The sequence below is a fragment of the Micromesistius poutassou genome (assembly GCF_964030765.1).
Source record: "Micromesistius poutassou genome assembly, chromosome: 23".
Classification (NCBI taxonomy): domain Eukaryota; kingdom Metazoa; phylum Chordata; class Actinopteri; order Gadiformes; family Gadidae; genus Micromesistius; species Micromesistius poutassou.
Genome location: NC_140293.1, coordinates 2763871 through 2791584, shown reverse-complemented (window position 1 = coordinate 2791584; position 27714 = coordinate 2763871). Strand labels below are relative to the sequence as shown.

The window sequence follows — 27714 nt, the reverse complement described above, 5'->3', positions numbered from 1 at the left end:
GGAAGTCCCAGGGTCAGCACCAAGGATGTTTCTCTCCACCCCCCTCCCTCCCTCTCTTCATTGAGGCCATATTTGTTTAATTTAGTCCTTAACTTTGCAGCTGGCGAGAATTAGACTCTCTCACTTGAAAGGAGATTTTTTGTTCACTTTTGCTCTCGGGAGCGTTCATGCATATATATTTATACATCTCTTGTGTACATTTAAAGACGACATGCGTGCATTTTGTTTTTAGGATGATGATGGAGGATCATTGAACTCACTCCTCTTCCTCCCTTGCCATGTCGGAGTTCTATCAACCATTGACTGGCCCTCCTTATGAAGGGAGAATATAGGGACTAGTGTAGCTCCTCAAGAGAACGCACAGCCTCCAGGGATAGCCCGTCTCTTTCTCGGTCTCTGTGTCTGCGTTTGAGTTCTGGCAGCTCTCAACAACATCATTTGTGTAGCCCGGGCAACCTAGGTGTGATTTGGTTACATTCCGTGTCGCCTTGGAAACCAGATTGTGGGAGGGGTGCAGGTAGGTGGAGGGAGCCATTTTGAACTAAGTGGCCCATGGAACATTGTCACCATCATGGCCAATTGCCCCCCAGCCCCCCCACCCCAACCCACCGACCGCAAGCAGCCCTGAAACAGTAAATCAACGGTGAATGTTGCTCTGGGCTGTGGCTCATTTCCTACCCTGCTAAAATATTGTATTGTTCGGCATTGATCTGTTCAAATTGGATGCTTTTTGGGACAAAACCCATTATATAGTTCTCATCTCAAAACCGACGATTCATTAACTATTAATTATTCATTGTTCGTCTTTGAGACACCTCCACCTTCCACGGCCGTAAAGGTATGAGAAATGGTCAGAACAGGGTGATTTAATCCGTCAGAAAACCACAGCCTTTTGCTGTGGTCTCTTCCTCCACTGTGTTTTTTCTGTGGCGGGACTTGAAAGCCACTCTGAGGCGCGCATTAAGATTAATGACGCCGCATGTCGGTGGAATCACCTCCGTGCTTCATTATGGCCGCGCCGCTCGGAGACTTTCAATGCTGCGTTGCCATGACGACGGCCCAAACCCCGGCGATGCCATCTCGACGAACTGCAGGGTACATCTTGTAAAGGGTTCCGCTCGCACCGTGGAGAAGGCTGCCACGTGGGTAATTTGGGGAAAAACGCTCATATTCCCCCCCCCCCCCCGCCCTCCTATCCATTTCCCAGTGGCTACCTCGTGTTGATCCCGGTTCGGAGGCTGTCTTCGTGAGAAGATGACATTGTTGTATTACGGTCGCTTTTTTATTTTCGTCAATGGGTAAAGTGGATGATGAGACAGAAGCGCCGTGGGTCACATAATGACAGTCTGGTCCCCCTCCAAGCCCCCCAGAGCTCCTGTCCCCCTTTCTTTATCGGACTACATTGTGTTTCCTAAATGCACATGGCCCAGGCCCACGGTCCACGTATGACAAAGATCAAATCACAACCTTAAAGGATCCATGCATCGCTGTAGACGAGAATGAAAACCCCTGTCTTTCTTTGCCCGGTCTGAAAGGTTTGATAAGAAGAATCCCACATTCTTCTTAAGACATTAAGTGGCAGCACTGTTGCCACCGATATGGATATGTCCTACCTGGTGTTGGGTTGTCTAGGATTTCCATTCTTATTGCTGCTCCACCCCCTCCTCACATCTCCCTTTCAGGTAAGCCAGGCTTTCCCTATTCAGAGGACCCTATTAAAGGTTATGTTGTCTAGTCAGTAGGTTTAACAAGAAAGGGGTTGGTTTTTGGTCTAAAGGTGGAAATTGAAAAGCCTTTGTTTTGCTTTCTCTGAGGATGCGTCTCTGAGGATCAGGAATCCAGACAGTAATGCTCGACAGACTGTGCTTAATGGCACTGTGTCTCAAGTGATGGGCTATGCAGTTTCAAACTGCATTTATAGAGTGTGTGATCAAATTATCTTTTTTCTTTCTTGTTCTTTCTTGATTGTTTTGTTTACCCCTTTTTATAAACTGTGTTGTACGTCATTAGATTTCAAGTTTTTTTTGTGTTTCCGTTCCTTCATGGACAGTTGGTCTCTATGTATGTGACAAAGTACCATGCATGTGTCAAAGAGGTATGCCCCTTCCCTCTTAATCCTTCCCTCTCCAAAGGATTTCGGTGCACAGGCCTGCTGCTGCTGCTGCTCCGACTGCGGTTTTAAAAGCCATGCAGGAGGAGAAAGGGGGGAAAAGCTCAGGCAGAAACGTGGGCAGACTGTAGCACTGATTGCCCCCAGAAGCAGGAACCGAGCTGTAAATGTCGGCTCTCTGGTTTTGTCAATGAAAGGAAGATGGAGGAAGTGGTTTTATTGACGCATGGTTTATATGGCCTGTCTGTCAGCGGGTCTTTGACTCTCCACTGCCGTAAAAAGCATTTGTCTCTTGAAACCAAAGCTGGAACGTTTCCTAGTTAGGGGGGGAGGGGGGGAAGAAGTATCACACTCGGACCTCCTTGATTTCTATGTTTTAGGTTGACCAACCCATTTGACACAGGATGCAAACCACTGGCAACGGTGTGGCTCTGAAGCAACCATTTGCTGACTTGTTGTTTGTTTCTTTAAGATATCACTTGCAAAGCATTTTCTGCTTTTTGGTTTGCCGTTTCCGTAAAACATCCTATGGCAAAACTATTATTCTACAAAAAAATTATTCTATGAGACCGTTTTTTTGAAAATGAACACTAGTTTTCTTTCAAATTTCTAGCCATCTCATAAAACTGTACTTTCCTTGATTATCCGAGCTGCCACGTTTGCTAATCCTGAGTGAAAAGAATCATTGGAGCCGGTCAATATTAGCGTTTTGCGTGTGTGTTTCTGTGTGTGGGAGCTAGTGCTGTTAGAAATCCCCTCGCTACACGCTGACTCGACACGATAGGTGATTCTTAAGCAACTCCTTTTGCAAGCAAGCAATCAAATGCCCTCTACCTGTCTACTTGACATTCATCTGCCAACTGAATCGCAGGCCCGGTTATTTTTGGAGTGAATATAAGGCAGCATCAGCAAGTCAAACTGGCTATCGTAGGGGGTGGATTATGTGGCTTGAATTATATCGCATGATCCACTTTTGTGAAGGGTTGTGCGATGACTAACCACACACTGCAAGATTGATGACTCTCACAATTTCGGTCAAAGTAGCTGTCAAAGTAAAAAAAACAAAAAAACTAAAATGAGAGATTGATTTCCTCTTGTCATGAGCCAAATGGGGTATGAAGACTCCTAATAAGGTCAATAGGATGAACACCTAAATCTTCAACCGCAACATGGAGCTAAACGGGAAAATGCGATCTGACATTTCGCCCGCTCATATCCTATGATTGAGCAGCACCCTGTCCCGGCAGTTGGGCATGACATTCCAACCGCAGAACAGTGACTCTCGTAGGTCGTCTTCAGCACTCCTGAAACAACGCGTGAGCCGCGACCGCCCTGTGTTTGAACGTGACACAGCGGTGCCGGGATGCAGCACGGTGGCACAGTGCCATCATCACACCGACTGGGGAGAACCCGCAGACGTATATATCTATTTGTTTCTGTATTGGCAGCGATTTTTGTATCGGCTGCGATTTTTAAAATGTATACTTCTTTTCACCTTTTATCCCCATTTAATTTTTTTTAATCTGCGTCTTGGTTTTCACTGTGTTGTAATGAAGTGGTAGCAGTCGGGGTTAGAATACATTAGTTTTCTTTTTCGCATTATGAAACCATAGCCAACCCCCACCAGGGGAACACAGCGGCCCTTTAATGACACGACACTGAATCGCCTCATTTTAGACAATCGCTTTACTTAAAGCGGCGAGATGCCCCGGCAAGCACACAAAAGCTTCAAAGACGGAGCAATTACATAATGGCGCATGATTTATGGCTGGAATGGGTCTTGAATGCACCCCCAGGTTTGCGGAGTGGCGGTGCTCATCTGTTTCACCGTGTCCTACATAAGGGGGCGGGGGGGGGGGGGGGGGGGCGGACGGCGGACGTGAATAGCGTCCTTTTTTTTTAAAGCCTCTTTGCAATTGAACCTGACCCGGTCGCACAATTTATAATGACCCATAATATTTGCACAGCTTTATTGGTTTTGGGGTGGCTTGGCCTCAGCGGTGAGGGGGACCCCCCCCCCCCTGTGGTGCGGACCCTACCCAGCTGTCAGTCATCCCCCTAGGCTGGGGGTGCAGGGGTGATGTTATGTCAGAGACCTGTGGTGACGTGGGCGATGGTCGGGCCTGTCTGTTATCGGGAGCGTGGAGTAAGGAAGCAGGGCCGGGGCGATGCGGGAAGATGCGTCCTGGCGGTGATTCTAGGGGATTATACACGAGATCTATAAATATCACGACATGCTTATGAATTCAAAAAACGAATTTGAAATAATTGACTCGCTTACGTTGCATATCTCGTGTTGGATCATGTTGCGACCATCGTCTCATCGTAGTTTGTTTAGACAGTAAAACCAGCTATCACAGTAAGTTGTTTCACCACAATACAGTACCATTCAAAAACTGGGAAATATTGAATTATTCCTCGGCCCAACGTAAAAACATCCTAAAACGTTTTTTTTAATGACGTCTAGTATGCTGTATCATATATCTAAACGATCACAAAATGGTTTTATATTTTCACACGTCATGAATTAGACTGGGGTTTCTCAGTGGAGAGTGATTGGGTTTTCTAATCTACGTCTAGATCTACGTCTACTTTCTCTAGTCTACGTCTACTGTGGAGTTTATACGTTCATCTTTCCGGGACAATGCACAGAAGGAGCCACAATGAGGAGGAGAGATTCATTGTACCAGTTTACAGCCTGTTCCTAATACCCCCTCCACACTCCCAGGTGGATATTGTAAGCAGAGTCTTGGGAGAGTCACTCCTCATAAGCCAGTCCCCTCATTAGGGCAAAGGACTCCACCTGAGCTACCCTGCCTAGCTGCTAAATTGGGTTCCTCCTGCGTTTGTCCTAATATAACACCTCTAGTTAGTCCCTTAACCAAAGCCCGGCGCTTGATGTACCGTGTTATTGTGTTTCGGCCATCATTTTCTACTTCACTATCTTTGTGACGAGCTCGGTAGACAGTCGTGCCGTATACGTCGTGCTATTGCCCCTAAAAACCTTTTTTCAAACCTATTTTCCCAATTGTGACATTTAGCTTGGCCCTGGTAGAACATACGCAGTATAGATGAGCTCTTTATTTGGCGTATGGCCACACTTTCCTTTTGAAGCCAGGTTTGTGATCGTCCATGAAGGCGAAAAACTGGACTTATTGGCATTGGATGAGTTTGTTATTCACTGTACAATAACGATATGATAACGATTTGACATTATAAATTTGACGTTGAAAGATAGAAATACTGCGAGTGCATCTGTAAAGGGAACATATTCGTCCAAGAAGAATTAAAGAGAAATCCCCTAGTAGGGGGGGTTATCTGCCCTGGATAGTTAATGGCATGCATTGCAGTTGAAACACCTAATTAACATCAGAGGGTTGCTGCTGAGGTTCAGACGGTAATGAAACACCCCGTGTTTTTATTCTGGTCTGCGGGACCAACATGGGGAACTGAAAACCCTTCTCCTGGCCTCTGCTCGGCAACCACCACCTTCGCATTTCCCTGTGCATGGTCGTGTCTATTACACCCAACTTTAGTATAGTTTAGAAATGTTCAATTTCAATGACATGGCCAAAAGGATCTTTTTGAGTGTGGGCTACTTATTCACGCTCATTCATTCATTTATTTGTGTTTGTTTGTGTGAGTGGAGACTCCCAAGATGTTGCAGGACATTTCAACGCTCGTCGTCAAACCGGCAAACGGCAAAGGCGACTGTGAGATTGCGGGGGGCCCATTCCTCTTCTTTTGTCCACCGATGAGGAAACGAAACATGTGGACCGATGTCACCTGCATCTGAGTTACAGCCGCTTAGCTCACTGGTGCTCTGGAGAAAATACACAGCAGCTAATTGGTGGCGCTCCACGCAGAGTCCTTTGGGAGGGGGGAGGCTGACTCGGAGGAAGAGGGAGTGGAGGGGGATTGAGTCACCTGACCTTCGCTGCGGGTTGTTTTGTCTCCAAAGGCCTGATGGGGAGGCGAAGGTGACTAGTTGTAACCGTAGATTAGCCACCAGACGTGCCTGCTTTTGTTTCGTACGGTGCTTCGGTGCCTGGATGCCAGAATAACCAATGGATTTGGCAGAATTTGTCGAATAAAATATGTGTTATTTGTTTTCATGCAGCAGGAATGTGATTGTGAAGGTTTGAGGTGAATCTGAATATTTGGGCGACTGGCGTGATCAGTGGTTTGTGATTGGCAGGCTAAGACGTTTTAGCACCAGAACAGGTGACAGCCCATCTGGTGTTGTTTTCAGTCAAAGACGACATGGCCATTTTAGAAAGGAGTTTGAGTTTAGTATTTTAGTGCTTCAATAGCATCTCAGACAGGAGAATGAGGCAAAACCCGTTTCTATATGCTTACATTATATATGCTTATTCTATATCTTCTTTAACAATGGTATCACATCAGTATCTTCAGAGTGTCTTATATGTATGATGATGACCAATAGTATTGTCCTTTTTTCATATGATTATTATTATTAAAAACGGCTCATATGACACGGACATCACTTCCTAATCAACGGTGCGGATAATGAAATACAATTAAAATATGACGGCCAACTCGATGCATAAGGCAAACGCAGGCCTAGTCTATTTTCTTCCCCATTTTCTGTGTCATTTCGACTACATTTGCGTTTTTAATCCCTTATTTCACTTCCTGATCGGACACTCTGCGTCTCCCTTTCTCCAGTGTGCAAGGACCCGCCGTACAAAGTGGAGGAATCGGGATACGCCGGCTTCATCCTGCCCATCGAGGTGTACTTCAGGAACAAGGTAGGCTCCCCCCCCCCCCCCCCCCTACATGTGGCCGGCGAGTTGTTTGTCGCATAGCAACCCCGTCCCCGCCTCCTCCCACTGGTTGTATGTTGTTCATCCTGGCACTTAATGTAGGCACTTATCGTACGTCGTGTTTAGTTCTAGTACTTGGTTATGTAGCATCTTGTCCTAGCTGTCTGTCGTGTACGGGGAATGGGTAAACCCAGCGATTGTTAGTGCTTTGCACTTGGTTCTGTGAACTTCCTTACTGTACCGACGGCGAGGTACCGTTTCACTTTCTTATGGCAAAATGTACATATTGTAAGTGGCTTTGGATAAAAGAGTCTGCTAAATGCCCCTGAATGTAAATGTTTCTCAACCGTTCCCTCAAACGCCCCCGTGGTTCCGTTACGACGGCGCCTGTAGTGCGAGACGGCGATGAGCAGGCCAACAGGCTGATGTGACAGATGGGGGGGGGGGGGGGGGGTTTGGTGGGCCTTTTTTTCTTCTTTCGCTCCGTTGGCAATCTCTCTCTCGTCCACCGCCGGTGTCAATCACGGCGTCTCCAGCGAGAAACTGGCAAGCATGAAATCCCATCAAAAGGGTGATGGGCGCCGGAACGCGCCGGATGCGAAGGCGTCTCTCCGAGGCACGACAATCGGGAGCGTCAGCCGCGGAGGGGCCGGCGGCGCCCGTGTTTTCCGGCCTCCCGCCGGCGTTCCTGGGGAACGTGCGCGGTTGTGATTATTGCGTGAGCCGTCTCGTTAGCCTCTCTTAGCGCTGTCCTCTTGAGCTCCGAGACGCTGGCCCGCGTGAGGACGTGCCCGGCTATCGTTGGGAGTCGAGAAGTCATTTCAATCGTTCCGATTGGTCACCGGGACCTACAGGGCGGGACGTTGGTCGTCAAGACCCCCCGTAGCTGTCGTGCTCTTCTACCGCTTGCACCTTGTGTCCCCGCTTCCTCACACAGCTTCAGGAAAGCGGCGTAAAGGATGGTACATGCTTCACCACAGCAGTGGTCACGCTGTGGTAAAGGATGGTACATGCTTCACCACAGCAGTGGTCACGATGTGGTAAAGGATGGTACATGCTTCACCACAGCAGTGGTCACGCTGCGGTGTGTGTGTGTTAAGCGGTGGTGATGCGCAGTCGGCTCTGATTTTGTCCCCTGCACACATCCGCCCTCTTTTAAATGAATCCATGAATCCTCCTACAGCCGTGACGACCGCGGGTGCGCCGCTGGCCCACATTGAGGCGAGCCCTCTTTTTAAAGGCACTGTGCGCTTACTTGTTCTGCAGCAAACAAAAGCAGAATGACGGGGCTGGCCGCGCGCCACCGAGCGCCGCGGCTGAAACTGGATCCCCTGACCCATTTAGTGGGCCATTCAAAGGGCACTTAGCGCTGTGACTTCGACTTGTTGACTCCCACCGCCCGTTGCTCGAGTCGGTGTTCACGGGTTCATGCTCCGCACGATCCACGCTGGGGACGGGGGGGGGGGTTCAGACAGGCCAGCGGGGCCTGCCAGCGGTGTCACTTTTTGGGCTGGGTTTCGGTCTGCGCCCCCCCCCCCCCCCCCCCCCCCTCCCAGTCTCGGCGGCTTGTGGGAGGGTGGGATTGCACACTCAAACAACGTGTGTGTGTGTGTGTGTGTGTGTGTGTGTGTGTGTGTGTGTGTGTGTGTGTGTGTGTGTGTGTGTGTGTGTGTGTGTGTGTGTGTGTGTGTGTGTGTGTGTGTGTGTGTGTGTGTGTGTGTCAACATCGCTCCTCTGCCATTACCCTTGGGTACACAGTCTCATTGACAGGGTGTTTGTGCCCTGTGGGTCGGTGTGTGTGTGTGTATCCTGGGGTGTGGCCATAGGTGGGGTTTGATGAAGCCACTGAGCTTAGTGCAGGTGTCTCTAACAAATGAGCCTCTTCTTCGACACGTTTGCCCCAGAGGCCCACAACGGCTGGTGTGTAGACGGTGGCTGATTGCTGCCAGCAAAGGAGCGGTTTGGACATGTTGTTAAAAGTTGGCAGCGTCGTGAAGTGACGGATAATCACAACTGCAACCGGGTTTGTCCTGGTTTTAAATGGCAGCTTGGTGTTGGGGAGGGTGCATAAGTGCAGAAGGGATTTCACTTAATGGCGTGCAATTGCTTTATTCTTAGTGACCTTTTTTCCCAACAAAGGGACCAGGGTGCTAGTGTGTGATATTTAAACATCGCAAATGTCACGGACAAGAGTGGTTTGCATGTTCACGCCGGCGGTGAAGGCCAATCAGAAAGTTTAAATGTCATATTTAATTCCATTTGTTTTTTTGAGATCAGAAATGTGTTAAAGGCAAAACGGAAATATGGCTATGATGTGCCTTGTGATGCTTATGAAGAGAAGACGCTGTAAATGTAGCGGCAATTCTGGACAAAAAGTAAATAGGCTGTTAGTTGCAGGCCTCCAGGCAGGAAGGAGGAAGCTGTTCCTGTCGCGTTGACGTTGCCGTTGTCCCGTGGGAACGCCGCGCCGCGGGGATGACAGACGGTGACAGTCAGGGGGTGCCCTGGGCAAGGTGCTGGCTGCAGACGCCGGCGAGCCGGGGGAAAATAAATCACTCCCTTGTGTCATCAAGTTCAACAGCGAGCCATTAGGCTCACGTGTCCGAAGAACGGGAAACTCTGTTTAGAAATGACTGCTTTTTGGGGGGGTTCTCAGCGTAGGGTCAGGGTGTGATTCAGAGTGCTTTGGTCGTCCTGAGCCAGATCGTTTCTGTCGCAGGTACTCCCAGATGGAAAGATATGAGTGAAATGGGAGAGCAGAAATAAAATGATATTAAAAAAAATAAATATGTATACAAACGTGGGGTTTGTATACAAAAAAAATACCAAAAAAAGGGTTAAAAAAAAAGGGTAAATAAATTGGTAAGTGACCGTGAAAATGTGCTTCTGCTCTTTTTGGTTTCTGATTTGTTTATCGCCTCATCTGAACTTTGTCTAGTGTTGATGCGAAATGCCGTCGGCAATGCTGTGAAAAATGTGGTTGTGTATTCCGGCTTCTCACACTCGCTTTGATGAAGTGTTATTGACTGCGTTGTTATTTTATGCAAACGAGAGACGAAGCGATGGCTGATTTTGAACACGGAGCAGACTATATTTTGATTGGCGCTGATCTCCTCGCCCGAATATGGGCCTGTGTCTGCGTGTTTCCCCCAGGAAGAACCGAAGAAAGTGCGCTTCGACTACGACCTGTTCCTTCACCTGGAGGGACACCCACCTGTCAATCACCTGCGCTGCGAGAAGCTCACCTTCAACAACCCCACGGAGGAGTTCCGCAAGAAGCTGCTCAAGGCCGGAGGGGTAGGTGGGGCAGGGGGATGAGGAGGGGGAGGGGTTAACAGTGCTAACCTGTTTTATTATACTTATAATAATTACTTCTCCATGTTAACTCACTTTAAGACTATGGTTATTTTTCTCTTAAGCATTCATGCTAAAATATTTTTGGTTCATTCACCAAAGATTCTTGGAGTTGAGCGATAATATAAATCATTTGTGCGATAGCGTGGAGACGTTCGGTTGTTGTTGTTGTTGGCTGACATTTTCTCTCCCTGTTGATGACAGCAAAGGGATCCTCATAAACGAAGTTCGGAAGACTCCAAAGTAAGATCTCCTTCATGCCGTCGTTGGGAGTTGGGGTGGGGGGGGGGTAGTCAGTAATATTTCATGTTGGCCCCGATATAACTGTTAGTTTGTTTTACTGAAAATCGTATCAATTGAAAATAAGTCAACACTGAATCCATGGCCCTGACGTCATCAGCATGATCTCAGATCTTTTGTGTGTGTATGTGTGTGTGTGTGTGTGCGCTCGGGGGAACTCTGCGTCTCAGTGTGCCTTTGTTTTAAAAGTTGTCGAAGACTCGTCGCGTCTGTAAAAAAGTGCTTAGAAATGTCAGGTCAGATGTGTATCTTATTTTTTCGGGGGGATATTTATTTTTGTCTTATTTGTGACGTTTGAGACTGGGCCGCGGCGGCGTGACACAAGAACCCCTCCAGCCTCGCCCCCGACCACAAACCACCACCGCAGCCTAACGCACCTGAGAATGAGTCCGAGCCGCGGAACACGGCTCTTTTATGGCTTGTTTCTGAGCACCCCCCGGCGACGGAGGCACTAAAAAAAACCAGGCGTTAAAAGCGCCTGGGCCATATGTCCTCAAAACCTCCATAGTGGAGCGCTTTGACAACCGCCCCCCACCCCCCCCCCCCCCGCGCGCCCCCGTCACGGAGGGGGGGGGGGGGTCCACCCTGTCCGCTTCTGTTCCTCTAACCCGCGGCCCCCCCCCCCCCCCCCAGGTGATGGTGATGCAGGAGGGGGCTACCTCTCTGTTTGGCCAGCACATGAAGCTGCCCACGCTTCCCACCAGCACCCTCACGTCCGGCCTGTCGGACGCCAAGAAGAGCAAGAACTTCCACGGGTCAAAGGTCGGTGGTTGAAAAGCCTTCCTCCCCCCACTACCCCCCCTGCGCGGTCCCAGCATGCATCTCCCATCTCCCCCTTTTATATACGCCCTGCTCTGTGCTGAGCTTTTCCCCAAGCCCCCCCCCCCTCCCCCCCCGTGCCCAGATGGGTTAGATAGTCGCCCGGTTTTCCGAGTGGTTTCCCCGGATGTGTGTGTCGACCCCGCCCCCCCCCCCACCCCCCCAAGAGTGTACAGAAGGGGCTCCACTTTGCCCCGGGGGCCGCGGTCCGTCGGCGGGGCCCCGGACCCCAACACACAAGTGGCCCAGTGATTCACGCCGGCCGCTCCCGTGTTTTCCTTTCACCTGTCGTGGGGGTCATGGCAGCGATAAAAGTTGTATACACAGCCCTCCAAAAAACCAAAAACAACATTGCTGTTTTTGGCGTGCGAGGTTCGTGGCCTCGTGCAATCGCTCACCTCCGGGGAGAACCCCCATCTTCTGGGTTCTGGGGGGGTGTCCGAAAAGCCGCACAGAAGTGCGTACGGTATGAAGACTTGCGACTTTTTCTTTCGACGAATGAATCCGTTTTTTTTATTCGGCGCGTACATCCGGGGAGGTATCGCATGTGGAGGGGACTGAATCACGCACACGTTAATGAATGCAACATGTCGGTCCCATTATTTGTTATTCGACGTCCCCCCCGTCCCCCCCGTTTTTTTTAAACGGTGCCATTTTAAGCAGCCGGCTCTGCGGAGGCCCGCTGCACATGGGAATGGTTACAAATCTAAACAGACTGCGTGTGATGAATTACCATCGGAGCACGGGGGTCACACAAACTCGTGCGCTCACACACACACACACGCACGCACGCACAGCCGGACACACACACGCAGCCCTCCGGCGCAATTGTCTTCTAATGTCTAATGACCTAGTCACACATTTGCTTGATCATTTATAAATGACTTTCATCCGTGAGCCAGGCTCGGCGGTCGCACACGAGTAGTGTTCCAGCGGTCACTCTGCCAGCTCAGAATTGTACATAAAGTTTGAATTACAGGTTGATTTTTTTTTTTTTTTTCTTCTTTCTTGAATTATATTAAGGAAGTGAGGAAGACTTTCTTCTTGTTATTTAGTTTATTTCATTCCTTTCCTTCAACGGGTCGGGTTTCTTGGAGACTTTCCCTTGTATAGACTGTGGGTTGACTGAGTGTGACGTCAAGACTTACATTTGAAGTCCCCCTTAGTTAGCAACACACCAAACGGCTCAATCCACGCCGAAATGACGTTTTCTATCGTGATAAGTGAAAGGAACTCGTGTCGTGGCTTCTTCCTAAAAAAAAAAATCGTTGTTTGTTCATCTCCTCGTTCAATAGCGAGCGGCCAGTAAATCCATCGCACGGCGTCCTCTCCAAACCTCCTGTTTCCAGAGGCCTTTTTTCTCTGTGAATCCCCTCGACGCTCTACAGACTTCCTTCTTTCCTCAGACGAGAGGGGAAAAAAACCACATCTTTCATGATGGGCTGAATGATGGCCGTATTGACACGTTGTGTCTCTTCCCCCCCCCCGCCCCCCCCCCCTCCCCCGAAGCCATAAAACCTCCCCGCAGATAAAGCTCTGTTTTATGGTGCGCGGGGCCCCCCAACAGGGAAGGCTGAGAAGTCGCTGCAGGGGCCGCAGAGGTGAACGAGGTGGTTGTTGCAACCCCGGGCCCTTGGCGGGGGCGGAGGGCCCCCCCCCCCCCCCCCCCCCCCCGGCCTCACATCGCGGTCTTCAGTGTAATGAGCTGCCAGACCAAATGAGAGGTTTTCAAGGTGGTTGGGGTCCGGGGAGAGGGGGGGGGGGGGGGGGTCGTAACAGCAACCCCAGCGTCTAGACTGACTTAATGGTTTTATTGCAACGGTGAAATATTGACTAGAGGCGGTTAAAACCATGACCTACCACCCCCCCCTCCCCACCCATCCACCATGACCACCACAGCTAACCCTAACCACCGCCGGTCCCCAGTGGACATGACGGAAGCATTTCCTCTCTCTCTCGCCCCGTCTGGCCTGTGTTGATGGGGGGGGGGGCTCAAGGTTGAGTGTGTGTGTGTGTGTGTGTGGCCGTTGGATCACAGCACATGGCTAGGGATGTCCGAACCCCTTTTTTGTCGAGTCCTAGGTGAACCTCTGTGGTGGTCAACTAGGCCTGTCCTGGTGGCACGGTGTGGTGTGAATGACGGCAATTGGTAAACATCTCTTGCGTCCCCAATGGGGAAGTGGAAGGTGAACGTGTGCTCACTGATCGACAGGTGGTGAAATGGAGGCGCCGAGCTTTGACGCGGTTCACTGTTGGGATTGTCCCTTAAGGGCGTACATGAGACTGTGGTGCTTTGTCTGTTTTCACTTTGTCGGCTGAATCAATATTTTACAATGGGTTCAATCTTCCGTTTTTTCAAAATAATAGGTGGAAGTTGCAGTGATGGTGTGTGTGTGTGTGTGTGTGTGTGTGTGTGTGTGTGTGTGTGTGTGTGTGTGTGTGTGTGTGTGTGCTATGAATGAATGAATGAATGATTGTACTTTCCACAACATGATCTTCCACACACATCACATCAGCCTTGGTACCCCCCCCCCCTCCCGAGATTGTGTGATGAAAAAGAAAATATATATATATATAATGTATAACAATAAAATTGTGAGAATTGTTGATCTAGAAGGACACCTTTTTATAGGATCACCGTCTCAACATAAGGGCATACGTGGGCTCCCATTGAGCGCTCTGTTGATGCGTTTCTCTGTTTGATCCACAGGACGGCTCCAAAGGAAGTGGCACTGCACTCCTCACTGCCTCCACCACCTCCACCACCAGCAACAACACCCCCGCCACCAACCCCACCACCACCACCACCACCACCAACAGCAGCAACAACAGCAGCTTCTTCAAACTCCACAAGGCCTCCATGGACCACAAGGAGAGGCCGTCGAAAGACTTGAAGGAGCCCAAAAGTGCCTTACACAGAGACTCCGGCTGGGCGCCCGGCCACGCCCCCAAAGAACCTTCCAGGAAACCCAAAGAGAACCAGCCACTTCGAGACAGTAACCCCAAGATCGGCTTCAAGGAGCCCAAGTCGCTCTCCTCCAAGGAGCGGCGGAGCGAGGGGCCGTGCCTCGGCAAGCGGCCCCCGCCGCCGCCACTGCCGGCGGCGCCGCCAGCCCACCCCCACAACGGCGAGGACCATCATCATCATCATCATCACGTGACCAAAAAGCGGAGAGACCTGGCGGGCAAGCAGGGCTTCGCGTCGGACGGCCAGCAGCAGCACGCCGCCGACAAGCGGCCGCCCAAGGACAGGGCCCGGGCGGGCAAGCCCAGGGCGGAGCCCCCCGGCGATAAGGGGGAGCCCCGGAGGGCGGAGCCCCCCGGCGATAAGGGGGACCCCCGCAGGGCGTACTCGTTGCCGTCATTCAAGGAGCCGGTGGATTCGGACGAGGAGGACGCGGTGAAGTCGGATGTGAGTCACCGGTTTTTTTTTGTTTTGGTTGTTTGTTTTTTTTTCACGGTGGATTAGGAATCGGTTTTGGATAACCGACAGAACACAGCCGGAAGGATGGCTGCCAAATGGAGATAGGGGCGGGGGGGGGGGGTTGATGTGAACTGGGTTTGTTTTTGGAAGAGGAGTAAACACTGCGAGTGATAAAAAGGTTCTGGAGGTTTTAAGATCTAACCGGTGGATGTTTTTCACTCCATGTGGAGCCGGCCCAACATTTGTGATGTGATTCAACACGGCCCGGTGGTGAGGAGTGGGAGAGTGGGAGAGGAGGAGTGGGAGAGGAGGAGTGGGAGAGGAGGAGTGGGAGAGGAGGAGTGGGAGAGGAGGGGTGGGAGAGTGGGAGAGGAGGAGTGGGAGAGGAGGAGTGGGAGAGGAGTGCTCCTCCGTGTGAGTGTTGAGCTGGAGGGTGTGAGGGGGGAGCGCTTTAGCAGAAGGACAGCGCTGCCATAAACCCTAAGGGGCTGTTTATCTGATTTGGTCTGGGTGGCCCTAAAGGAAATGGGCAATATGACACTCTTTAGGGAAGCATTCAATCTGGCTGCTGGCTTTTTTTTTTTTTTATGCAGAGTTGGGTGTCCGGTGTCGATCAGACCAGTAACGCTTATTCAGATGTAAGTTTGTATATTTATGTTTTTGTCAGGCTTTCGGGCTGAAATCTAACTCCAAATGAGTTTGGAGTTAGTGGTCGGTGGTTGTTTTGAGCGTGTTGGGTGTTTTTTTTTTTTTTTTTACTGCCGGGGTGTGTTTTCAAAGGGGTGGGGGGGGTTAGGTCCCAGAAATCCGACGGCCCCCATCACCATGCCCCCATTGTGAAATGACAGGCTTTTTCACTCTGTTTTTTCGGGTCCTCAAACATTTGTCAAAGAGCCTCTCCCATAAAAAAAGGAGGCTGTTTCAAAGAGTAATGGCAGACAGGGGCAGATTTATGGTTTTACAACACCTTGGAAGAACAGGGAGAGGAGGCAACGAACGGCATGGGGCGCGCTCTTTAATCTTTTGCCTTGTTTGTAGGACGAAACGCAGGGTGCCCTCTGCCTCTCTGGATGTGCACCGGCGTTCATTTTAGAGGAGCCTTCATGTTTTATTTTTTGACAACCCCATTAAAGTATTTCTTTGCATGACAGCCTCGGGACATTTCCCTAGGTCGGTGTAAATGTGCGATTCGGCTGACCTTTGAGACAATTGCCTACGTTTCCTTCAGGAGGAGTAGTTGCAGGCTCTGGCCAAATAGGTCTGTGTCTTTTGTTGAGGTGTTGTGAGTCCTGGACGTGGAAGTTGTGATATTGTTAGAAAATGGCCACGGTGCGACTCGTATTTGTGACAATCCGTTGAATCGTACATTCAGCCAAAGTCCACCAAAAATTCCACATACTGAAATTGCAAGACCTTCTCCTTCTTGTCGTAGATCAAAACAAACCAAGGTGCATGACAGCCATGCGTGTCAGACACAGCTACGGTGGGCTGCGTCTGTGCTCATCAGTCACTGTCTCTTATCATATCTCGTGCGTTCGTATCGTAACCAAATACGCTTTCTCCCCCATGTTGCATGTGGCAAAATATTTGAAACACAGTTCATGTCCGTCAGAGATTATAGTACAACTTTTCTGTTGTCGGGGTATGAAATCGACAGGGTTGAGGAGTTAACGCTCCGGCTTCAATCCCACCCCCCAAAAACATATAAATCTTCAATCGTTAAATTGTCTTGTTATACTGTGGCTGTGGCGTAAACACTGGCGAGTTGCCAAAAGACGCTTTGAGTATGATGGACTCATTACACCATGACGTGACATGACACCAAAGATGTGCAGGCCTGCTATAAATCTATCAAAAACCGAAATATCTTTGGGATAAACCATTATTAACGGGGGACAAAGTAAGTCCTCGGCTCCTCTAATCCCTGGGCAGCGTGGGCTCCGGTGTGACGGGGGTCTTGTAGCGTAGCTGTTGTACTCCAGCTCTGGCTCTGTGGTTTTCCTCGACAGAGAGAGAGAGAGAGGGCTGTGGGCCATGGCTATGTCTTCCTGCATTCTTTCCCACTGGGGGAGTTGTAAAAAAAAAAAAGAGGGGAGGGGGGGAGATTGTAAACCGGGTCCTTTTTCTGAGGGGGGGTGGGGCGGGGGGGGGTGAGAAGGAATCGGGATTGTGAATGAAGACAAATGCCAGGTGTTTCAACACTACCACCCCCCTCCCTCCACACCTCCTCCTCCTCCTCTCTCTCCAGACACACACACACACACACACACGCACAAGGACACGCGCACACACACACACACACGTGGACACACACAGACACACACACACAAGGACACATACACACGCACAAGGACACACACACGTGGACGCACACGGACACACACACACACAAGGACACGCACGCACGCACGCGCGTGCACACACACACACGCACGCACGCACGCACGCACGCACGCACGCGCGGACCTGGACGTACACACACACACACACACACACACGCGCACACACAGACGCACAGACCAGGACACACACACAGGCGCACAGACTCCAGAGGCCAGCGAGCACGGTGGGCCCGAGGGCCGGTGCGCTGCCCCTCTCTCCCGCCACACAGCCCACGTGGGCGACCCTCTGTTTGGATCCCCGGCGGCGTGGCCGGCAGGATGTGGCAGGAGCACAAAGGAGGAAGCATGGCATGAGCATGCGCTGGTGGGGGGGGTGGGTGTGGGGGGTAGGACGCCGCGGCCGCTGCTTCTGTGACCAGACCCCCGTGGGCTGTGATCACCACTCCACCGCCACCGGCCGCGGTCAACTCACACTGTTGGGCTTTCAGGTTTAAGCTGCCGGTTTGCTTCCAGTTTTTGGTCCTTGAACTGTAGTCTGATGTACGCCCCCCCCCCCCCCCCATCCGTCAGCGTCAGGGGCCCAGATCAGACACCAGGTTCATACCAGGGGACCCGGTCAGTGTTTCCCCGGGGGGGCAAGGCAACGCCAAAGGGGGGTCGCTGGTCCGATTCCCGGGTTCCTTCAGGGATGCGTGTCTTCTAGCGACATGATGAACCAGTCCACGGGTGCCTCTGTTGCTCTCTCTTGCTCGTGTGTGTGTGTGTGTGTGTTAGGGCCCGCTTAACAGCTTCGGAAGAAACAGGGCCCCCAGTACATTCCCAGCACAGTGCCACAATTTATAGTGTTTGCAGCCACGGGCTCCGTCTGAAAGGCTCGGCCCCTGCCCCGGCGGACCCGCGGTGTCACACTGAAAGGCCTCCCTAATTCCCCCTAAACCCACTCCGTTTGCCCCCCCCCCCACCCCCCCCCACCGCCGAATCCGAGCCAGCCCAAAACCCCTCAGTTGTGGCAGAATTCTGACATTTATCTTTCCGAGCGGTTCAGAGTGAGGGGGTGTGGGGGGGGGGGGGGTTGGATTAGCGTGGGGGCAGACCACCAATAAAAGGCTTGTTCATCATCTCCCATGGGGAGGCACTGTTTTGGGTTTGGGGGGGTGGTGGGGGGGGGGGGGGGGGGCAAGGAGGAGGGAGGGGGGGGGGGGGGGGGGGTGGGCCAGGAACAAAACCGTCCCAGGAACGCAGCGGCTGGGGGGGGCGGTTTACGAGGCTCTGAAGGAGAGGCGTCCCGTAAACCAATAGACCAGCTGGGTGTTGTTAGGCCGCTGGAGGTGACGGCCATTGAAGTCGCCTCTTGTTGCTCTTTTGTTCCCGGGGGCCGCTCCGCCTCTCGCCCTGCCCTACCTTTTAACATAGTTTATCTCTCTCTCTCTCGCTGTCTCTCTCTGTGTGTGTTCAGTCACCACCACTGTCTCTCTCGCTGTCTCTCTCTGTCTCTCTGTCTCTCTCTCTCTCTCACTGTCTCTCTTCTCTGTCTCTCTCTCTCTGTCTCTCTCTGTCTCTCTCTCTCTCACTGTCTCTCTCTCTCTCTCACTGTCTCTCTCACACTGTCTCTCTCTCTGTGTCCAGTCACCACCACTGTCTCTTCTGTCTCTCTCTCTCTCTCTCTCTCTCTCTCTCTCTCAGGAGGGGGGGTGGGGTAGGGAGGGGGGGGGGGGTTATAGGAGAAGACAAGCGGGACGGACTCGAGCGGCGATCCCATTGGGGACGCGGTAATCTCTGGCTGCCTCTCTGAACCGGCCCGCTGGGCGCTGGCGGGCCGGTCTGACAGTTGGGCTGCTCCCCCCCCCCCACCCCCTCACCCTCACCCCCTCTCACCCTCACCCCCCCACCCCCATCCCCTCTCACCCCCACCCCCTCTCACCCCCATCCCCTCTCACCCCCATCCCAATCATGCCTACTTTCCTCCTCCACACAACACAGGGGTGTTGTGTGTGTGTCACGTTTGTAACATACATACACACACACTATGTTCTCCACGCCCACAAACCCAGGGGTCTCTGCCAAGGGCCCCCCGCCGCGGCTCCTGGATCCCATTGTCGGGCCGTCTTGGCCCCAGGTGACGGGGTCACCCCGACTGTCTGTCACACCCTCTGAGCGTGGAGGTCATTTAGGGGCCCTTGTAGAATCCGCACACGATTCATCGTGCGTTTTCTCCTCTCTGGCCTCGGAACGCGGTGGTGTGCGGTTAGCGACCTGCGTCGTCGTAGCAACCGACGGCCGCTAACGGCTAGCTAGTGCGCTTTAATGAGGAATATTAAACCCGCTTTTTAAGGTTTTGATGCCATGAAGGAAATGGCGGGGAGTTGATTGAAGGACACGGTCCATAGCTGTTGTTCTGGCGTGTTGTCATAGCGGAGGTTAGCCATGAGGTTTGTAAGGTTTGAAAAGGGCAGCGCTACTTTTATTATAATTAATATAAGATATATCGAGGGGAGGACAGCGTCACATAACTGCCGCTGATTCAGCAGCGGCGGAAAAGAATCTGAAATTCCATGTCGTTTGCCACTTTGGAAAAGGTCCCGTTCCGCAGAGACGTTGAATTGACATCAATCACAGACTTCTACTTTCTTCAGACACTTGACCTTCTTCAATGACTCGAGTCATCGTTCAAGACGCGGGCCAAATGGAGAGAACTACACCGTCCCTTTTGAGTGAATTGCCGCTTTGGATGAAAGTGTCTGCCAAATGTTAACGACAGCTTCACCGGCCCCCCCCAAACACCTGGCCTCTTGGCTTTTATCTTTTAAAGCAGCGCTGTGCAGAATTTCTAAAGTTTGGCAGTTGGCACTCACTGGGAGTTGGCGACACGTTTTGGGTGACTGTGTGTGTGTGTGTGTGTGTGTGTGTGTGTGTGTGTGTGTGTGACATCCGCTGTGTAAGATCTACAGGGTGTGGGGACGTGTGGAGTATAGATAGCGGTGGGACGCTGTCACCGTGCAGCTCCTAGTGGAAGGATAAAAAAAATGTTTATTTTATATAGCGCCTTGCTCCCACTCAAGGTCGCTTTACAGATTCATGAGCACAGACGGAGCAAGACAGCGCAACAAGAAGTTCAGCAACGCAAATAAAAATGAATAATGTATACAGAGGGTCTATGCAGTGGTGGAAGAGGAGGAGTGTTCTTGACACAGAAAGGTCTCGAGATGAGCTTTAAAGAGAGGGAAGGAGGGACAGCCACCGAGGAATTGAAGAAGGGAGTTCCAGAGTTTGGGGGCCTTGGCGCTGAAAGACCGGCTGACACCCAGGGTGGAAGGTCTGGTGCAGGGGGACAGAGAGGAGATTGTGGTCACATGATCTGCGGGAGCGGGATGGAGCATAAGGGGTCAGAAGGTCGCAGAGGTCAGGAGGAGCAAGGTCATGGAGCGACGATACAGTCGGGATGTCACTGGATGACTGTTCCTGCTGGGGGTCAAAGTGCAGAATAAGCGAGGCAAACTGGTGGTTTTTCCATCAAAGCCATGAGGTGTTGGAACTGGAATACGCCTTGGAGCTCACAGGACGATACAAAACCGTGTTTGGTTTGTTTTTCCGGTTACAATGGACGTTGGTCACGAAGCGTGCTGTGTACAGCTATGTACACGTCACGTGAAATGATCCACAAACCTTGTCCATCATGGCTGCTTAGTGGAGTACTTGCAAGTTGTGTTAAAAAAAAAGGGCCAAGAAATACAAAAGCTGTTACAATCCGACTTCACAAAGGCCACACTGAACTGTTCAGAAACTGAAAAATACTCTCTTCTAACATTTGTTCCACTCACTTCTCATCTCTTCCCCCCCCCCCCCCCCCCACACACCCAGTCAGAACAGCCCAGTCCAGCAAGCTCCAGTTCCAGCTCAGGATTCAGTCACACGCGCCACAAGCCTCAAGGTATCACTCACTCACTCACTCACTCACTCACTCACTCACTCACTCACTCACTCTCACACACACACCTAGGGAGTGCATGGATGGTGGGGTGTGGTCACAGGGGTGCTGGGTTGGCATGGAGGGAGGGGCTCCAACGGGAGGTTAGGGGTAAGTCGGATAAATAGTTGTAACTCGAGATTTACTGTGCTTGGCTTTTTTTCCGAAGAAGAATCATGTAAGAGATACTTTTTTTTTAATTTCTGAGGGTTGATTAGTTTCTTAAATGTACTACATATAATAAGGATCATCTCGATCGGGGGTTATTTAGAACCCAAAAATCGTAATAAACATTTAAATCCGTCACATGAGATTCTTGTTCTAACTGTGATGAACGTCTCCATTATGAATGAACATGGACTTACTGTGTGTGTGTGTGTGTGTTCCCACAGTGGTAGACTTGATCGTCAGAAAGAGGGTGGCTCTGCCGGGTGCCAATCACACAGGTAACCCGCCCACTGAGGATCGCTGGCCCTTCATTGGCTGTGGTGGTTGACCATGATGCTTTTTGTTTGCACACACACACCCCTCACCCCAAACTCATCTCGGTTCAGGATGGCCTTTTTATCTAAATGTCAATTTTCTATCGGTTGTGGGGGTCTCCTGAAAACGGGACCCTACTGTTGCAAACACATTTTGCGGCCCCTTCACACATCTAGAGCCGTGATCAGGGCTCCCAGAGAGACGCGGGCTCACAGGATGGCTAAAGGGGGGGTGGGGGGGGGAGCAGGAGTGAGGAGCCTTCAGGATTAAGCTGATGCATCACTTCCACGCCCAGGAGGCTTCACCGCCGTCTGCACACTTTTGGGTTGAAAGGTTGTTCCATCTTTTGACTCACTCTGTGACTTCCCTCTTCCCCCCCCCCCCTCTCTCCGCCCGCTTTCTTCATCACACTCACTCACTCTGACTCTCACTCACTCTCACTCACTCTGACACTCACTCTCACTCACTCTGACACTCACTCTCACTCACTCTGACACTCACTCTCACTCTCACTCTGACACTCACTCACACTCTTACTCACTCACTCTTACACACTCACACACTCACTCACCCACCCACTCAATCTGTCACACGCCCACACTCACTCACTCACTCACTCACTCACCCACTCAATCTGACACACACACACACACACACACGCACACACAGTGCTGGGCTCCATGCAGCCGTCGGTCATCCCCGACCTGAGCTCTGAGGACGAGGACGAGTCTGAGGACGGCGCCGACGAGCGCGACGGCGACTCCGACTACGAGCTGCACGCGCAGGCGCACGCGCACGTGCAGACGCACACGCACACGCCGCACCTCCAGCGCAGGTCCGTGCACAGGTTCGTAAACAAAGAGGGGAGGAGGCGTTTCCATGGCGATGCCTTTCCTGTGCGTTTGTTAACAGTGTGTGTGCTCTGGACGGAAGGGGGCTCAGTGAAGGCTGGCAAAAATGGCACATTAGCCTTTTTAGATGTGTGTATTTGGTGAGGGGGGGGGTGGGTGTCATAAGTGTGTTTGTTTAACGGCAGTGATTTATGCAAATGTGCCTTTCCTAATCATACACTCGCGAGCATAAATGCATGATTGACGGCGCCGGTTCACAAGAGCCATGGAAATGTTGTCTCCATGGCAACTGCACGAGCGCCGGTTGCCGACGGACGAGGCAGGTAGCGGTTCGGTCCGTCGGCGTCAGGCCTCAGACGGACAGAACACAGACCCCCCCCCCGGGCCCTTCAAGGCCTCCGTGTCCCTTTTGTTATTGTTCAGGAGACCATTCATAGGCGGGAATACTTTATCAAGTCTCCACTCACTCTGTGAAACCCTGTTATTGCGAAAGCCTTATTATATGGTTTGTTAAAGGTGATGGTTTGTTAAAGATCACCCACCAGGTGTGAGTGTGATTAGCCGTTACAAGGCGTTATGAAAATCTGCCTCTTTTGAAAATGGGCGTGTCCACCTAGATGTGCACTGGATAGGTCAGTCTACCAGCCTACCCAGTGGACTGTAGCAGACGTTGCTCATCTGTCCGTCACACATCTAGGTGGACATGTCCACTTGTGATGTCAGAAGAGGTTTTCAAAGCGGCTTGTAACGGCTAATCACACTCACACCTGGTGGTATGATATGTCACCTTTAACGTAATGTTTTACAATGTTCCTTTAACTACATGGGAAATTATGATCGTCGTCATTTTAAACATGCAGTAGGCACAACTTAGTGGCGCCTAGGGGAACGGACTTCGCAGCGATGGAATATAATAATCACGTGTGTTGAAGTAGGTTTTTATTTGGGTTATAATCCAGAATCCTTGTGCTTTCGTTCCCTTAGAATGAGCCCTTTATATCTATGTAGGGGGCGGGTCCTCCTTCACAGAGCTCGCCATGTTGCTACAGTAGCCCAGAATGGACAAACGGCTCTAGAGACAATGCATTTTTAAATATATGAATAATCGCCATTGTGTTACCTCAACATGTTCATCAACAGGTTTGAGTACATGTGATTTAACGTGGTGATGTTGACGTTCCTCTGTCTGCGCAGGGTCAGCTTGAGTGACGGCAGCGAGAGTGAAAATAGCTCCTCCCCCTTGCCCGCCTCCCACGGCGAGGCCCCGCCCTTTATGAAAAACACTAATAGCCAGGTAAGCTTCCCACGATGTTTGATGTGTGTTAGTGTGTTTTGAGACTAAACAGTATAAAGTATTGAATTACTCAACCTATCATGGAAGGTTTATTCTGACTTGGATGTGATACAAAACGCATAAAAAAATGCATTGGAGTGTTTTCAGCTTATAAATAATTCATAAATAATAATATAAAGTCATTAAGTATTGTTGGCAGGAACTCAGACCAATAACGACGATGCATCAAGCTTCAGTTCCTACACGTTCAACTTCCAAAACATAAAGATTTTAGACCCTTTTTAGCCGCTTCTCTGCTAGTGTGCGTTCCCCCCCCGAGCCTTATCAAGTTCAGACTTTATGACGGCCCGGGGCTGTGTGTGTGTGCTGACGACGCACGGTGGGACCGCCGTATCGACGTGTCACTCAGCGGCTCACAGTCCCCCCCCCTGGCCGTACGTTCCTCCCGTTGCCGCCGTACAGCCGCTCCCAGTGGCTGACTCTCACAGTGGTTCTCCCAAATGATTCTCTGCCAGATCCTGGAGGTGACCAGCCCCAGCCGGCACAGCAAGCAGGACAAGAGCAAGGGCCTAGAGTGTGACAAGGTACGTGTGTGTTTTGTTATTGGACACGCAATCGGCCTTCGGAAGCCTCTTCTCGAGGTCTGAAACGAAAGAAATGCGTTAGACAGGGGAATCAGGCTCTAATGGGGATTAGACGCCTGGCTATGCAGGACATTTGACATGCTGCTCTGGTCCTCAGAAGAGAATCTAAAATACTGTGTGTGTGTGGTGGAGCTCCTGACTGCTGGACTTTGCCACCCGACGGCAAACACAGGTGGACTAGGGTTTGTGTGGTGGCAGATTATCAAAGAGAGATACATTAGCCAGAAGACACGTCGAGGAACGGTCGCACGTTGTCATTTGTTCTGATGAATGAGCGGGTGGCAGTACACCAGGCACTGCGTTCACCGGATCAAAGGAAGTGGGCTGCGATCCAACCGCTTGAATCACCGGTTTGACACGAGTGGGGGGATTTTGACGCACGTCGTCTCCTTTTGTTCCTCTTGTCGAGACGTTTCCAATCAGTCAACGTCGTCGCGTCCCGTCAACACACAAACAATACAGACTGTCACACTTGGGAACGTCGTGCCGCTTATTATACACGTAGGAATAATAGCCACATAGTCGTGTTTGCCTTCGGCGTGTCACTGGAACACTGTAGCCCCGCCTCGCCGGTTAGACCAGACTCGACTGCAGGTTGCTCTCTGTAGTGCCTGTTCCACCTGAGCAGACGGAACAGAATGTACCGTCCCCCATATTACCTGCTGCACCCCATCTGGTGGAACAGACTCGACAGCAGGCTTCTGCACTGCAACTCCTGCTCCGCCCAGCGCAGCCTTTTGTCGGGACAAACAACGGATTGATGTTTTAGAATATTCCCGTCCAAAGTTAGAGTGCTCCGATTCCCGTTGGCTTTTCCTTGGCGCGGTTGCACGTGAACTGAGGTGATGCGCGTGCCTCTGGGCTTTGAACCCTGGTGGTTGACTGGTGTCCCCTCCCCCCAGACGTATCTGGACGAGCTGGTGGATCTGCACAGGAGACTGATGACGCTGCGAGAGGGCCACATACTGCAGCAGGTGAGCGCCAGTCCAGCTTTATTCATAGAGGGCTATTCGTGCAAAAATCCACCGGGACTAAAGATGAACAATGTATATCCGACGGCAACGTTGTATTCTTTGCTTTGTTTTACTTCAGTGTTTACGTTCAATTTACTTTCTCAAATTAGCAATCAATATCTGTTGTATAGATTAGTACCTGGGGTCTTCTCCTTTTCCCCAGTAAGTAGGTTTAATGTTTTTAATGTTAGGACTTGTTGGGACCAAAAAATGTGCAGAAGCAAAAACCCAACCTGTAATCCCTTCTGTTGACTCATTATCTCCCTCCCTCTATCTCCAAACCTCTCTCTCTCGCTCGCTCCCTCCCCCTCCTTCTCCCTCTCCCTCTCTCGATCTTCAAACCTCCCTCTCCCTTGCTCGTTTCCTCCCTCTCTCTCTCCCTCGCTCACTCCCTCCCTCTTGCTCTCCCTCCCTCTCTCTCCCTCCCCCTGGCCTCCAGATCGTGAATCTCATCGAGGAGACGGGCCACTTTCACATCACCAACACTACTTTTGACTTTGACCTCTGCTCACTGGACAGGAGCACCGTGCGGAAGCTCCAGAGCTACCTGGACGCCTCCGGTCTGTCCTGAAGCCCCACCACCCCAACCCCCCCTTCTCCTCCTTCTCAACTTTATGAATAAACTTGAACTTTAACTTGCAGTGTAACCCCGCCCCCCCCCCCCCCCCCCCCCCCAGATCCACCCCTCTTAATCCCACCACTGGGTCGGGGTTGCTCTCTGTGTGGCATTAATGGGTTGGGGACCCCCCCCCCCCCCCTCAAGATGGGGAAAGGTCTGACCCGCACACAGACCAGAGAGCCCCCCGCTGCCCTGTCGACCAGGAGATCACCCAGAATGCCTTGCAAATTGAAAAAAAAAAAAAAAAAAGATTTGTTCTCTATTGTTTTGGAGGGGGAGGCGGGGCCTGTGTTGCTCTTAGTGAATGTTGCATATTGTTACCATGTTTGTATCATTCTTTTTTTTTTCCCCCTGGGGGGGTGGAGGGGTGCGCATTGTGATAAATGCATGGTCAACACTGCCTTATGACGCTGTAAGTCTTATTTATTGAATTTGATTTGCAGGGTGTGTGTGTGTGTGTGTGTGTGTGTGTGTGTGTGTGTGTGTGTGTGTGTGTGTGTGTGTGTGTGTGTGTGTGTGTGTGTGTGTGTGTGTGTGTGTGTGTGTGTGTGTGTTTAAAAGAAGAGTAAAAAAAAAAACGCAGTGAGACTTGTGTTAGCACTTCACCACCGGCATTTTCTTTGAATCCGTATGACTGATGAGCGCATGGACGTCCGCACCAACTCCATTGGCAGTCAAATGTCCTAATAAATTCATTTGCATTCTGCCTTTCCTACACCTGTGTTCTGTTCAATCCGGGGAGTTCTGCAGGGAGAGCCTCAGTCGTCACGGGGAGAATAAAGGGCTTTTTCCGTTCTGCTCTGAAACAGAATACATCGTACGAGGTGAATTTGATGCTTGACAAAATGCTGTGATGCTGAAGATCAACTTCAAAATAGCACGAGCTGAGAAGTGTTTACGCATTAGTGCACTACAAGACTGCAAAAACGTGTGTGTGTGTGTGTGTGTGTGTGTGTGTGTGTGTGTGTGTGTGTGTGTGTGTGTGTGTGTGTGTGTGTGTGTGTGTGTGTGTGTGTGTGTGTGTGTGTGTGTGTGTGTGTGTGTGTGTGTGTGTGTGTGTGTTTAAAAGAAGAGTAAAAAAAAAACGCAGTGAGACTTGTGTTAGCACTTCACCACCGGCATTTTCTTTGAATCCGTATGACTGATGAGCGCATGGACGTCCGCACCAACTCCATTGGCAGTCAAATGTCCTAATAAATTCATTTGCATTCTGCCTTTCCTACACCTGTGTTCTGTTCAATCCGGGGAGTTCTGCAGGGAGAGCCTCAGTCGTCACGGGGAGAATAAAGGGCTTTTTCCGTTCTGCTCTGAAACAGAATACATCGTACGAGGTGAATTTGATGCTTGACAAAATGCTGTGATGCTGAAGATCAACTTCAAAATAGCACGAGCTGAGAAGTGTTTACGCATAGTGCACTACAAGACTGCAAAAACGTGTGTGTGTGTGTGTGTGTGTGTGTGTGTGTGTGTGTGTGTGTGTGTGTGTGTGTGTGTGTGTTTGTGTTTGTGTTTTTCTTGGCAAGTGAATCCCAATACAACCCAGGGAAGTTGTAAGTGTCTCTGGCCGTTGGGTCGATAAAGCACATTTAGTCTTTTTTCCACATTGTTAAATTTTGAGTGCATTCATTCCACCAAAAGGGCATTTATCTACAGAACTGGCTTCACTTGACTGCTTCGTACGTTTCGCCTGAAGAATAAAATACAGGTGGA

The 27714-nt window shown here is 50.9% G+C and overlaps 1 protein-coding gene across 1 annotated transcript; it reads left to right on the top strand.

The window, feature by feature from the left end:
• Positions 1-5768: 5768 nt before the first annotated feature.
• Positions 5769-26235, top strand: mllt3 (MLLT3 super elongation complex subunit; the record flags this gene model as incomplete). The annotated part of the gene is made up of 12 exons (XM_084487483.1): positions 5769-5823; positions 6800-6882; positions 10051-10194; positions 10456-10494; positions 14081-14782; positions 20995-21064; positions 21493-21546; positions 22253-22430; positions 23629-23728; positions 24244-24312; positions 25275-25346; positions 25825-26235. The coding sequence occupies 12 exons, from the start codon at positions 5769-5771 to the stop codon at positions 25954-25956; spliced, it is 1698 nt and encodes a 565-aa protein (XP_084343609.1). The 3' UTR covers positions 25957-26235.
• Positions 26236-27714: the final 1479 nt, after the last annotated feature.